This window comes from Diadema antillarum, unplaced genomic scaffold, assembly GCF_040938485.1.
Source record: "Diadema antillarum isolate AM-2024a unplaced genomic scaffold, OU_Dant_1.0 seq00000573_RagTag, whole genome shotgun sequence".
Classification (NCBI taxonomy): Eukaryota; Metazoa; Echinodermata; class Echinoidea; order Diadematoida; family Diadematidae; genus Diadema; species Diadema antillarum.
This window is the reverse complement of record NW_027271509.1, coordinates 173,613-187,912: the sequence shown is the minus strand read 5'-3', so window position 1 is coordinate 187,912 and position 14,300 is coordinate 173,613. Positions and strand designations below refer to the sequence as shown.

Sequence of the window (14,300 nt, the reverse complement as noted above, 5' to 3'; positions counted from 1 at the left end):
GGGTCATTTTTGTTCCTATAGAATTCTTAATTTTTTATATATTTATTGTTATTTCAGTTCCCTATAGGAAAATTTCCTTTCATTTGATGTACATGCGAATTGAGACAGTACAGTATCATGTTGCTGTGAATGCATGACATGAGGCTGTCTTCAAATTACTCAGTTATACTATGGGGGAAAAGTTGTGACTTGGCATTACAAATATGTGGCGCTGTCTTGCATTTGCAATACCAAACCATATTTAGTGTAACACCAAATTCTCCATAGGCTAGTGCAGTAAAGTGGCTGTGCAATAATACACGGAATCTTGTCTCATCTGTTGTGGAAATGCTTGCTAAGTGTACAAACTCTTGCAGCAAATGCATGTCCAACTTAGTGCATGTCCAACTTAGTGCAGATTCTGCTTCAAATTCCCACAACTGATTTTTGCAGCTTATGCTTTCTTCAGATAATAATTACGCATATCAGATAATAATTATTTTTGATTTCCTTTATTTCATGGAATATCAGGAAAAATTGCGCTCATTTTCGCTTTGTGCAACATTATATAACTGGTGCAACATTCCATGGTAACCCATTCATTGCCATCGAATATGATACGAAAGATTTCTGAAACAAATTGGCAACCATACTTTTTTACATTCAGAATATCACTTCAGCAGTAAAGGTGGAGGACAATTCGACGTCGGTTTTCGACCTGGAGTACACAGCGATGTGTGTGGATGGGGGTGTCTACAAGGGGGTCAGCGAGTGCTCTGGCCTCAAGCTGGGGGACAACGTCACCTTCATGGTGGACGTCACAATGAACGAAGAGGCCTGTTCCTCTGGCAAAGATGAGTTTATGTAAGTTGGGTTTTTTATGTTGACTTAATATTTTACATTGTGATAGAAAATTCTGTTGTACTATGTTGTCTTAATTGTGATGTGGCTGTGGGGGTTAGGGATTGACATTAGCTCGTGTGTTCCTTGCGATGCTAGCAAACTTTGAGACTGTGCAGCCTGACATTATTTTAGATTTTATGGGGCATAGGGCTAGGCATAGGGCTAGCATAAGGTTGTTCTCCAGTTAGTTCATGCACTTTAAACCAGTTTGATGCAATAACTTTGGGAATAAACACATGCATGAACGAACTATATCTCAATGCTGCATTTATTTGTATATATGTTTTTGATTATGGATGTTAAGTGATCATTATGATCACTCAGGTAAGTTTGGATATAGGTTAGAATCTAATGCCTGTATTTGACCCTAAATGTGCATTGTTGTATTTGACTTCATATGTCTGCAATATGCTGTTTCTTTCTTTCATTTGCAGTTATATTGTATTTGATCCTTACTATATTATCAACTTGACTATGTAGTATAGCTTAATATATAGGTTAGTTTGGTTATTCTCTATCCTATAGATCGATTTTGTGGAGCAGTTTTGTCTATTACGCCTGTAGTGTGTCATATTGATATTGAATGCTGTCATGTTCATCAGCTTCATTATTATTATTATTATCATTATTTATTTGGCCATGCAATTGCGATAACAATGTCATGTAACATACAAACAGGGGTATACATTATAAATATGTAACGGAGTGACCATGGGCCAGGGCTCACTAAAGTAAAACTCTTTACTATTACACAGGGGCATGTGAGCCCTCATGTGTCACTCCATATCAATAAAACAAAAAATAAAAGATAAGAAATTGTGTATTTACCATGGCTATCATAATTGACTTTTGTCTGTAGCTTCAAAATTGAACCACCGTCACTTGGAGAACAGCTCACTGTGAGGGTGAAACCCATCTGCTCTTGTGACTGTGCCAATGAAACGGTAAGACATCTTGACTTTTAAAATCAAGTCCATTTGTGTAGTTAAGACGGTTCCATGACATTTGCTCCTGCAACAATTGCTCCCATGAAATATCTGCCTGCTATTAAAGCCAAACATAAAAATTCTACCCACAAACATAACCCTAACCCTAATAAATCCTAAGCCTCACATCAAACTAAACCTAAAACCCTATCACAACCACAACCCTATGTACATAGAGAAGATGAGACCGGAGCAATTGTCGCAGGTGCAAATGTCGTGCTGCCACCTAGGACACCTTAATAGTCCACAGCAAACCCCTGATCAGAAGATAATACCGGGCATATTTAATTCATCAATGCTTTTCTAGACTCCAGAAGATTTTCTCATGTCATAATTTATACAGGTATTATATTTTGTTTCCCCGTGAGAAGTTATAGAATTAAGAAGAGGGATATTATGAATTAAATTGAATTTTGTTTGGCAAGGGACTCTTTAAGTTCTGTCTGCATTTCATCTTTGATTTTGTATGTGTGTGTATATGATTTGATAATCCTTTACATAATAAAGTGGAAAAGACAAGGTGTATTAGATTATGTGTACATGAAACTGAATTCATGAAATAAAATTAAGACAACCAATATTTAGTTCAGCAGCAAGTCAATTGCTTGACACTTGGTTGAATGATAAGTGCCTATAAATATAATAACATGATACAAGTGTAGATAATTATGGATTGATGCAAAATAATATGAACACATATTCCTGGAGAGAGAGCCCTTGAAACGGAAGAACACATTCAGTGTTCATTTTTTTCCTTCATGTTGACAAAGCTTGTATCTGTCTTGGTGTATCCATCAGTGGCTCAGAAACGAGCGTGTGTGTATTTCCTCATATCCTAGGCGCGGGGCCCTGAGTACTGCAGTAACTTTGGGACATACGTCTGTGGAGCGTGTGTCTGTGACCAGGGCCGGTCCGGGAGGAACTGTGAATGTGATAGGGCCGAGGCGGAGGGCCTGGATCCCAGCTGTGTCTTGTGAGTACACCTAAAAGGAATGCATAGTTATGTTGAAAAATTGCCGTTTTCAATTTTCTTGTTCTCTAGAAAATGGCAAGAACATGCTTTAACACCGAAATGTGGAGAGTTTGTAGGCCCTTTTCAGGGCTACATATGTACCCAAGAAAGCATACTGTATACGCTGTTATTATTGCGTACAGATATTTTCGCGAATGAGGAGGTCACAGACATTTTCGTGAGATGTTGTTTTTGCGAATTGACATGGAGGCCTTCATAAGCGCACTATAGCACATGGTGATATTTTCGTGTGCTGTTAAATTCACGGTCCAGCTGTGATTCGCGAAATTCGCGAAAATGAAATTCTCACGAAAATAACAGCTTATACAGTACGTGGTGCACTATTAAGCCTTCTACCACCCAATGTATCTTTTTGGTTTTGTGCTGTCATAGTTTACTGTTCATTGTTAGCTCAAAAAATCTCCTGCTGCTTTAGTGATTTGAAGGTGACAAATGAAATGATTGCTTTCCCCCATCGTCTGTTTACAGTACCAATTCCTCGTCCGAGGAGTGCTCCGGCCGCGGGACGTGTGTGTGCGGCCAGTGCGAATGTGATAGCAGGGACAATCCCACGGAATCGATATTCGGGGCATACTGTCACTGCGACAACTATCGATGCCGGAGTTATAATGGAAAAATATGTGGGGGTAAGTTTATTAGTCACCATGATGGTAAGAGTTATGGTCCTCGTTTTTATATGTGACCCATTATCACATCACCCTTATAAAAGATGTAGACATCAAGGCAGAGGAAACTACAATTTATAATGATATTTTAATTTTTCCTGAAAAAACACACCAAAAAAAGAGAAGGCATTAGTTCAGGTAGGGCCTACTGAAACTTTAGTAACTACCCCCTGTCAGCCCTTTTAAGTATTCAGTACTTCAAAGAACAAAGAAAAACCAAACATGTTACCATAATTTTTGCATGTCATATATCCTTTACACTTGACTGCTTTTCTAGCTGTAACTGGAAAAATGTTAGTTTTCCTCGTGACCATCTTTATTTGTTTATTTACTGTGATTCATTCTGAGTAGAGTTTACATAATCAAAAAGCTTAATACAATTGTAGCCTCTGGAGAATTTAAAATGTGAGTGTGTAGGAATTTTTTGTTGGGTATTGTCTTTATGCTTTTGATCATGTTTTTAATCATGCTTTCATTTGTATCCCTGGTACATTTAGGCATTTTCTGTTATTAAGTTTTAGTGAAGTATGCTTTTTAGCCCTTTTGAGACCAAGAACATTAAGTTCAGTTGTACATGCTGTATTTGAGGAACAGCCTTTTTCAAGAAGTGGGTTTGATGTTCTGTGCTGATCTTTTTGTTGTTGTTTTTTTAATGCAGTTGTTGTGTATTTATTGATTTATTCTAAAGGACCAGACAGGGGAGTGTGCAAGTGTGATCTTGATACAGGCAAGAACTACTGTGATTGTTTAGAGGGTTATGAAGGCCTGGCCTGTGAGTGCCCTATATCCAATGACACCTGCAGAGCTCCCAATGGGGTAAGCTAACAGCGTCCTTCTTTAATTGAATAATTAAATAATTAACCCAGGAATTCCCACAAACCACATATTTCATATTCTTTTAGCCCACTTTGTTGTCAAACTCGACTAGATTTAAAAGACATATTCGTCATGTATAGGCCTACTGGCAACAAACCATCAGAAATCTCTTAGGGGTAACCCTTGACTCCAATTTAAATTGGAATAACCACATTGATAATATAACCACATTAATATCTAAAGTTATTGGAATATTTCGGAGATTAAAATATTTTGTAACGGAAAAAGTACTCACTATGTTATACAATGCATTAATCTTACCGTATATTAATTATTGTAATGTTGTCTGGGGAAACTGTAATAAAACCAAAGTAAATGTTATTTTTCTTTTACAGAAAAAGGCAATAAGAATATGTACTAACTCACATTATTTAGAACATACTGATCCATTATTCCTTAGACTAAAAGTTCTTAAAGTTGACGATATACACAAATTTCAAACAGCAATATTTATGTTCAAATACACGCAAAATCTACTCCCACTCTTCCACAACGCATTTTCCCTTAACAGGGATGTCCATGCTTACCCCACGCGCCATCGTAATGATTTCCATTTGAATAACCCTAAACTCCTATTAGCTCAAAAATCAATTCGGCATAACGGGCCTGATATTTGGAATTCACTCCCTCTCCACATAAAACAGTGCACATCTCTCTATTCCTTTAAGGCAAATACAAAGAAATATTTCTTGGCACAATATCATACGGTACAGTAATCATTAAACATGTACCTCTTATACTCAACAACAAGGCAATATTTTGGTCCACCCCCTTTTCCCTTTCTTTTACTTTGCTGCTTGACCCTTCGCCCATATTATAACATATTCAATCATTTTCTTAGAAGTGCTGACCATCAACACTTTCGCGCTTCATCACCTGCACACGCACTCACAGGCACCACTCCTGTTTACCAAGTAATTGTATAAAACTGGATTTACACGCATTTTAACATGGCCCATCCGTATTAGTGTTCAAGTACTACAATAAAAAATGGTAATTTAACTCTGGCTGTCCGTCTGTTCAAGCACGGCTTATAACGGCGGCCCTCTGCATTATATGTATATATTATATATTGTACTGTGAATCAAGTCATTATTGGCCATATAAACATTTTGTATGTTATTTAACGTTTCATTTGTCTTTATATACAAAATATGACTTACTATGTAATATGTCAATAATTTTCAGAATTGTATTTGTGTAATTGAACCTGCCTTTGTTATTTTTGTATTCTGAAAGAAAATATGAAATGCAGAAAATAAAATCTTTTCAAACAAAAAAAAAAAAAACAAAAAAAAAAAAATCTCGAAGCAGGCATATCTATTCTGCATTTCAGTTTGGCACCAATGTCACTTTTAGTTCTTGTGCTCTGGTGTCTCTGTTGAGAGAAATCAAGTCTACTGTAAAACCAAACATTTTTAAGTGCATGAAACTATTGCAAATTTTGCAAGGAGCCAAGATTCACAAAAAAATAATAAAAAAATAAATAGATTAAAAAAAATGCAGAAGTTTCTGTTTATACTATGCATTGAATGTCACTGCAATACTGTGGATGTACTTCATTGCCTGCAACAATGTACAAAAGTTTCATATTGCATGAATGTTTCTGGTGCTACAGTAATTCCACACAATGTTCAGATTTACTTCGATAAACAGATAAATCACATGAACAAAATGGGAGAAGTTTCATCAGAATCAGACATGAATAGTTAAAAGTTCCACACATTTCAGTGAAGAATGATATTTTTTGCAATCACAAATGTATATCAGCTGACGAGCTGATCCCATTTGTGACTATACCGTTGGTTGTAGGCAAACATACATGTATGACTATCAAGTTTCTTGGGGATACTGTAGCCACTCCTACAGTGGAGTCAGTTAGGGGATCTGGTGAAGGAAATATGCTTATCAGATGTCCTGATGTATTTTTGTCTCTGCTTTCCTTGAACTAAGCAGTAAACCTCCTGGTTCTATTAAACTGATTCAGGAAATTAGATAGGTAATATCCAGGAAGTAAGCAGAACTGGCCAATATTCCTTGATGTACTACTTATCATGGTCGCATGTTGCTTTTGCCCAGAGCAAAGGAAATTGTTGGAAGAAGGCGTACAATCCATTTATTCTATGACACATTTGGTCTATAATCTTTCTCTTACAAAAGAGGTATTATGATTAATAGTTTTAAAGTAAAACAAGAAAATACTACTGAGAAGTGGGTGAGTGTTAGATACAATAAATGAAAAGTGAGGGAATACCATGGTACATTATTTCAGCTCTATATTGTCAAGAGTACTGATTTGTAGGTGATTTGCAAATGAATTTACACCCAAGATCTGCTGTGCTAGATACATAAAAGCAGATACACAGAAGAAATGTTCACCTTTGCATCACTGATTTGATTTCATCACGACTTCACAGGAGATTTGCAACGGAGTCGGGGAATGTGTCTGTGGAGAATGTCAGTGTTCGGACGATAAGTACTCAGGGGCAACCTGCCAGATCTGTCCAGTAAGTGAATTAAGTGACCCATTCGAGAAATGCGACCTAAAGGTACCACTGATCATGACCTCTCATGCAGTGTCCTTGCCAGTAATGATTACAGGAGTTGATGGCGCATTCGTCTCGCTCAGTGGAAAAAAAAGTTGTCTTTCAAATCTCACGTCATGGTGCATTCCTCTTACACACGAGATTTTTCTGATTTCTCATGGTGAGGTTACAAGCTTCTTTGAGAGTCAATTTTGTGTTATGTTTGTGAAGATGTTCCCCAAATGGATTAGGAAAACCTTTCATTCTTGTTTTTTTTAACCATTAGTGTTTGCATTGCAAGGATTGAACTCAATCTTTTGATTAGCAATATGGTAAACTAATTACCTCCGCCAAGGGAGGAGGTTATGTTTTCGTAACCATTGGTTTTTTTTTAGTTAGTTAGCTTGTTTGTTTGTTTGTCCGTGTGCAAAATAACTCAAAAAGTTGTGCACGGATTTGGATGAAACTTGCAGGAAAGGTTGAGAATGACACAAGGAACAGATAATTAAATTTTTGTAATGATCCGGGAATTTTTATGGATTTTATGAGGGATTTTCGATATTTTGGCAGGAAGGGTCAATGAACTTGGGAGTTCAAGCTGCGCACTTTGAGGTTTGCATGCGTGCACTAGTTTCTGATAGGGCAAGGCGCGCTGCGCAGCTGAGGGTTTATGACGTAACAAAGGCTTCTATATTGGGAAATGAGACACTTTTTCAGCACGCATGCATATGGGTGGAATCTCTGTGGAAGAGCAAGATCATCAATGGAAAGTAGCTGCTTGGCGGAGGTCTGTGCTTTCAGAGTGCTTTTCTAGTTTAATCTGTGTCTCTGTAAATTCCCAACTGTCATGTTTTTAATATCTTGGAGTTGATTTTGATGAGTTGGACTAATGATGGTATTGATGACAATCAAAATTATATCATCATCATAATTATAGTATTTCATGCCACTGTTGTCATTAGCAAATATCATGTCATGCTGTCAAGCATTGTTTGTGGTGCATTCGCAGGATTGTCCTGGAGAGTGTGAGATCAACCAGCCATGCGTCCAGTGCAGGGCCTTCCACAATGGAGCCTACAACAAGTCTCAGTGCAAGAAATGCCCCCATCCTATTTATATTGTGAAGGAGCTCAGGAGATCGGATGGTAAGCGTATCTTTCTGCTCATTCATTCATTCATTCATTCATTCATTCATTCATTCATTCATTCATTCATTCATTCATTCATTCATTCATTCATTCATTCATTCATTCATTCATTCATTCATTCATTCATTCATTCATTCATTCATTCATTCATTCATTCATTCATTCATTCATTCATTCATTCATTCATTCATTCATTCATTCATTCATCATTCACTCATTCATTCTCATTGTTTGTTCTTCCCTCTCTTCTTTCCTCCCTTCCTTTTATCTTTCTTCTATTCTTCTGGCACAACATGCTTGAATCAGTGTTTGCTAACTACTGCTAGTCGCATGTTGCAAACTACAGCTACAAACGGGATCGGCATTGTTCACTCATTTTATGGGGTGTGTGAGGGATTGGCCGCTTTACTGGGTTTGTATCCCACTCCTTGCAAGAAGTGACTTGAGCTTTGTTAAGAACATGAATTTTGTTTCTGTCAAGCATGGGACCTCCACACCAGGTCCTATCCAGGGGATGTACACTATTGCTCAGCTGGGCTGAGACTGCATGGCAAGACTGGCCACCCCTATAACTATCTGATACTTTGCTCTCGGATGGAATAACATAAAATGTCATTTCTATGCGCTGGTAGACAATGAAACATTACTGGACAGAGGGAACAGCAAAAAGCAAGGGGATATGATTTTACTTGCACCATATTGGATAATGATGTGACCTTGTATGTGGTTCACCAAATTCTCTAGAAATGGTCAATTTTCTTGAAAACATCTCATTTTATTTCTGTTGGCCAGTTCTTATTGCCAGATGATGTTGAATTGTCTTGGGAGAGGTGTTCTAAGCAGTGACTTGCTCTATTTAGTGTTTCACAGATACAGATAAATATGGAATGCATCATGAGAATGATGAGACCCAGTGAAGCTCATTCCTAACTTGAGTTGTGAAGACATAGTTCATTATTATTTAAAAGTAGACATTCCAGAGTTAGGTGCATTTTATTCTCATTCTCTCTTCCCCCCATCTGCAAATTACAGGTCATACAGAATGCAGGTATACAGATGACAATGGATGTACAGTCATATTCACCTATGAAATTCTTCCTAATGGCACATACTACCTTGAAGTGCAAGAGTACCCCAGTAAGTATGACTGTTTTAGATTTACTGGCAATGCTTGTTTTATCTTTGTAACTTTCCTCATTATGGGCAATTAACTTTGTCAAGATCTTCTGTCTCTTTTTTATATCAACACCATTTAAACTTAGGAAAGGATTGTCTTTAACAGAAGCTTCAATTATTTAATGTTGAGCTGAAGTGCTGTTGCACAGTAGTTGCATGGCAATATTTGTAGTTGTAAATATTTGATTAAAAGACACACAAAACCTTTTGATTAAATAGTGTCTCTGACCTGAAAAGTTCATAAAGAAAGAAAAACATACATAACGAGAAGCCGAAAACTCACAGAATCATCATAATAGCATAGTTATTTCTGAGTCCAGAGTCATATTTCAAAATAAAAAGTACATTGGAACATTCCATACTGCTTGCTCAAGCTTCCTTTTGTTGCTTTTCCAGAATGAATTCATAATCTTGAGTATTGAATCATAGCAAGTATAGTATCCAGAATTGTCTGTGATATACTGTATACGCCGAATATTTTGCAAGGTTTTTATTTTCATGAATTTCGCGAGTCAGGTGCTGTTTTAATTTCAAAAAATTAAAGACACACAAAATATTGACTCTGATCCCGATGTGAATGTGACGTACGCGTGTACACTTGTCCGTTCAGTACGGGACTCCATGATCGCGAATTTATCCACTTGCAAACTTGTCAGGAATTCCTAATTCGCAAAAATTTAGACTCACTAAATATATGGCGTATACAGTATATACTGTTTTTCTTATCATGCTCATACCTGGTAGGATAATTATATCTCAGGCATTAGCTTCTGTATTTGAGTCATTTCCAACCTAACCTGTTGAAATCAGTGAAATATGTTTTCTGTTGAAACTTCTCAAGCATTACTTGAATTGTCTCTTTTTTTCCTTCTCTCTCTGTTTCTGTCCATCTTGTCTGTCTGTCTCTCTGTCCTTCTGTCTGTCTGTCTGCCTCTACTGCACACCTATTCTGCCCACTTGCCACACCTTCCACCATTGCCTTCCACCTGTCGCTACTCATCGCAGTCTGCCCCAGCGCCGCCGGGATGCTCTGGGTGATCCTGGGCATCATCATCGGCATCATCCTGGTGGGTCTAGCCCTGCTCCTCATATGGCGACTCCTCACGTACATCCACGACCGGCGGGAGTTCCAGCAGTTCGAGAAGGAGCGGGCCAACCCGACTTGGGAGGCAGGAGAGAATCCAATTTACAAATCATCAACCTCACGCTTCCAGAACCCCACGTACAAGATGAACTGAGTTTGGCACGAGACTTCGTGGGTCTTCCAAGCTCACCTTTAATACTTGCTTCTGGGATATCAATACTCGTCTCTTTCTCTCTCTTGTCTGTATATGCAGAACTTTTGTAACATCTCCCTTTTTTCAGTGAGCCATCATTACTGGAACATTTTTCAGATTTTTTAGGTAATGTACAGAAGGAAACATAATCGGCCGCAAATTGATTTGATTTTGGCTTCATTGTGCTCGTAGTCTAAAACTCTTCTCACTACAGAGCTGATAGGTCTCATGTTTGTATATGCTGAGCTTCTTTTTAAAATGTTAACTGTCGTAAGTATTATGTTGGGAATAATTTATATTTTGGTTTCTCGAAGAAGCCGAATAGAGTGATAGATGAAAGATGGTATTTTCATAGGTTACATAGCCAAAGAAACGTTATGATCATAATCAGTACTTTTGGTTTCCATTATCAGTACCCTCTCAGCTAGAGGGGAGCGGTCAGCCAAATTTTACCTTGTAAGCTACAGCTGTGTGCACGTGATTACGCTAAATTGACTGAAATCTCCTTTTTGTAGACAGCGGGTGCCAAAAGTGATAGCTGAAGTGAATTTGAAGTATCCTTGTGAACCAAATCATGGCAATAATGTTCAGCTTTAGTTTTCACAAAATGGAAAGAATACAAGGAATCTGGCACCATATCAGTACTGATAAAAAGTGATTTTAGGATAAGTCTCTGTACTGAAAAAGACTCTCAAAGTATTTTGGTATTTTGCAGTCCATCCATAGGAATGACAGTGATATGTGATAACATCTCTTTAAAACTGTCAGTACCATAGGATTGTTCTACGGTTTATGAGTTGAAGGAGCTTGTGATTAATTTGCCCTTTAAGGTGGTGGTATTCATTTGAAAATCCTCATGTTGATGATGCAGGAATATGGTGAACAAAGCAGAAGGTGAACTTTGAGCCTTTCTGAGAACTATATTTTAGCTTTAACCCACCACAGAACGGATGTCAAACCCTGAGATTACTGGTAGAACATTTAGTGTAATCCAGAAAACAGAAGTTAGCTGAGATAGGGTTTAGTACTTGAGGATTGGTGTACATGTGTATCTTCAACTGCAATTTCCATGGTAGCCATTTCTGCAGCTATCAATATTAATCATATATAGATAATGATTCACTGTCACATGATCATATTTATCCAATCATTTTCTTGTACTTGACCAACCTATATGATATTGACTGACGAATAATAATCTCGTACGTACATTCACAAGGTAGCTTTAATAGCAGTATGTGGGTGTACTAATTCATCATGACTGGAACAAGTTAAAGGAGATCCTTTTGGCTGGTAATACATCTGGCAATAATTTGCCATGTTTGCCGTCGTATTACCACTTCTTTAAAACAAAAACTAAAAGAGATAACTTTGTGCAGACAAGTAAAATCTAAATCTGGTTGGAAGTCGTGAAATCGGCTCCAACTATGTACCTTCAAATATGGTGCTGTTACATTATATGTATGTATATTTTTATTTTTGTTTTTTGTCTATGTAATAAATTTTTAATCAAGGTAATGTCAAAAAAAATATCACAAGTATTGCTGAATGAATGTAAATATGTGAACTTGAGTCTTTTGTGTTAAATTGCACAGATTTTTTCTTTTTTTGCTCATTCTTTTGCATCGATCACCACTTAGAAACAACTCCTTTTTCCTCATCTTTTTAAAGAAAGACATATTATTCACCTAATTTCTATTAAGTAAAAGTAAATGTTTACATGATGTTTGTCTTATAAAGTCAATTGTATCAAATATGTATATATGTGTACAATTTTGATAAATGAATGAAATGCTGTGTTTTCTAAGCAAAAAAAAAAATGCTGAATTTGTAGTACTGTGAAAAATAAGAGGAGAAACATAACTGTACATGTGTTACGGGGTTACTGGATATGCTATGCTAGCGAATAACTTTTTAATATGGCTGTAACACATAATTTTGACTTTGATAGTGAACTCTGTGTCCATGTGTGTGTGTGTGTGTGAAGTGTGTTTGTACACTCATGTCTTTACTGTCAGCATAGCTGTCAGAATTACATTGTTTCAGAACTTCTACTATTGTCATTCATCCTCTCAATGGGTTTATATTTTAAAAAAGAAGGTAAAGAAATTGTGACTTTCAGTTTTCATAATCGGGGCTCAACCATGTTTATTTGCAAGTGTTTTTATTTTGAGACTTCCCAGCATTTATTGTGAGTTATATGGCTAGGAATGAAAGACACTAAGAATGTGCAGTGTTGTCGCAATTTAGAGTCTTGTATCTTTTAATTTAGAGGTGATGTTCTCAATATGTATATATTTTGTGAGGTATACTTCTTGTATTCAATTCAATACAACTGTATTGACATCGTAGACCCTAAATACGCCTGAGCTTGCAATACCGCGGGTCTATTGTGATCTCGTATCTCGTAACGAGTATGGAAAATCACACTCTGAATGGTTCCAGTCTGACAAACCCACTTTTTGCGCCTGAAATATGATACAAACATTAGAAAAGTGTGCTTGGTTTGGTTGCCATGGCAGTGGGCGTAAGTTGGTACAACTGTAGTCACCTAGTCGATGCCTTTAGGTAACACTCATTTTGTGTGTTGGAAACCTATTCCATCTTTTTGCCATCCAAGTGCTTTGTTCTTCACCTCGCTCATTAAGCTCTCTCTCTCTTTCTCCAGTGATGTCTGCAAAGACTCTACATGTCAATGTGTGTGTGAATTTGAGATGATTTCGACCCCACTCAGGTGATGGGAAAATGGCACAAGTTTCTTTAGAAATGCTCCTAGTTTCAAAGCATTGTCCAGTTTCCAGGGAAAATCATTCAAATAGTGCAAAGATCACAGATATTAGATGCCACATACCTCTTCATGATCTGAAAATGACATTAGGTTTTTATGTGTTAGAACACTGCGTAATGTTGTACAAACGATTAGTACATCTATTCTCTGCCCAGAATAATTTTCAGTGTGGTTTGTGGTTGACAGAGTTTGATGATGAGAATGTAAGAAAAAGTTACATGTTATGCAACAACATGTGTTTGTTTGTTTTTGTTTTTAATTCATTGATAAATTCAGATGCCCCAAATGACTTCCTTTTCAAATGTATCTACACACAACATGGTGAAATTCCAGTGTGTTCCTTAGCATTGGATAGGAAACTCTCTTTGCATGTGTGAAGAAGTCAAGCATGTTAATTTTTTTTTCCCCTGATGAGTTCCCCCAATGAGAATAATGAAAAGACGAGGTCGATTAGGGAGAATGGTCAGTGTATGAAAAGATGTCTACTTGTATGCGTGAGGAGGTGTTTCTACAGGCTCTATGGAGTCGTGTTTTGAGAATGCTAGATTGCCAGGAATCTGAACCAGAGAATCATCGAAATTACACTTTTCAAACCAAAGGGTAATAGTATGTAGTACAGCTGATGTAGGCTGTATACCGTTTTTTGCTGCCAGCTACATGTATTTATGGTGTGTGCGTGATATTTAGTCGGTTTTGTGGGAGACAGGTTGTGTATATATTGAGCATTGTACTGATGAAAAGTATATTAGATTTTTAAAAAAAAGGCTGCTGAAAACTGCTTATCCAATAGTGGCGAGCCAATGGAGTCAAAAGGGCCTGACCTTTTGATCCTAGCAGAATCTATGTCACAATTTACATCTCTGATGTAGATTCTTTTAGGATTGAAAGCTCAGGCCCCTTTTGACTCAATGAAAAGTATTTTAACTCTTTATTTTGCGATTGGG

At 37.2% G+C, this 14,300-nt stretch overlaps 1 protein-coding gene across 1 annotated transcript in view; it reads left to right on the top strand.

The window, feature by feature from the left end:
• LOC139735372 (integrin beta-1-B-like) overlaps window positions 1-13,420 on the top strand; it is a 34,487-nt gene extending 21,067 nt beyond the window's left edge. The window contains exons 13-21 of the mRNA XM_071646124.1: window positions 647-843; window positions 1,742-1,826; window positions 2,708-2,841; window positions 3,370-3,527; window positions 4,255-4,382; window positions 6,860-6,949; window positions 7,977-8,112; window positions 9,148-9,252; window positions 10,297-13,420. Of these exons, the coding sequence (XP_071502225.1) occupies window positions 647-843; window positions 1,742-1,826; window positions 2,708-2,841; window positions 3,370-3,527; window positions 4,255-4,382; window positions 6,860-6,949; window positions 7,977-8,112; window positions 9,148-9,252; window positions 10,297-10,529 (1,266 nt within the window). The 3' untranslated portion in view covers window positions 10,530-13,420. The remainder of the gene's footprint in view (window positions 1-646; window positions 844-1,741; window positions 1,827-2,707; window positions 2,842-3,369; window positions 3,528-4,254; window positions 4,383-6,859; window positions 6,950-7,976; window positions 8,113-9,147; window positions 9,253-10,296) is intronic.
• Window positions 13,421-14,300: the final 880 nt, after the last annotated feature.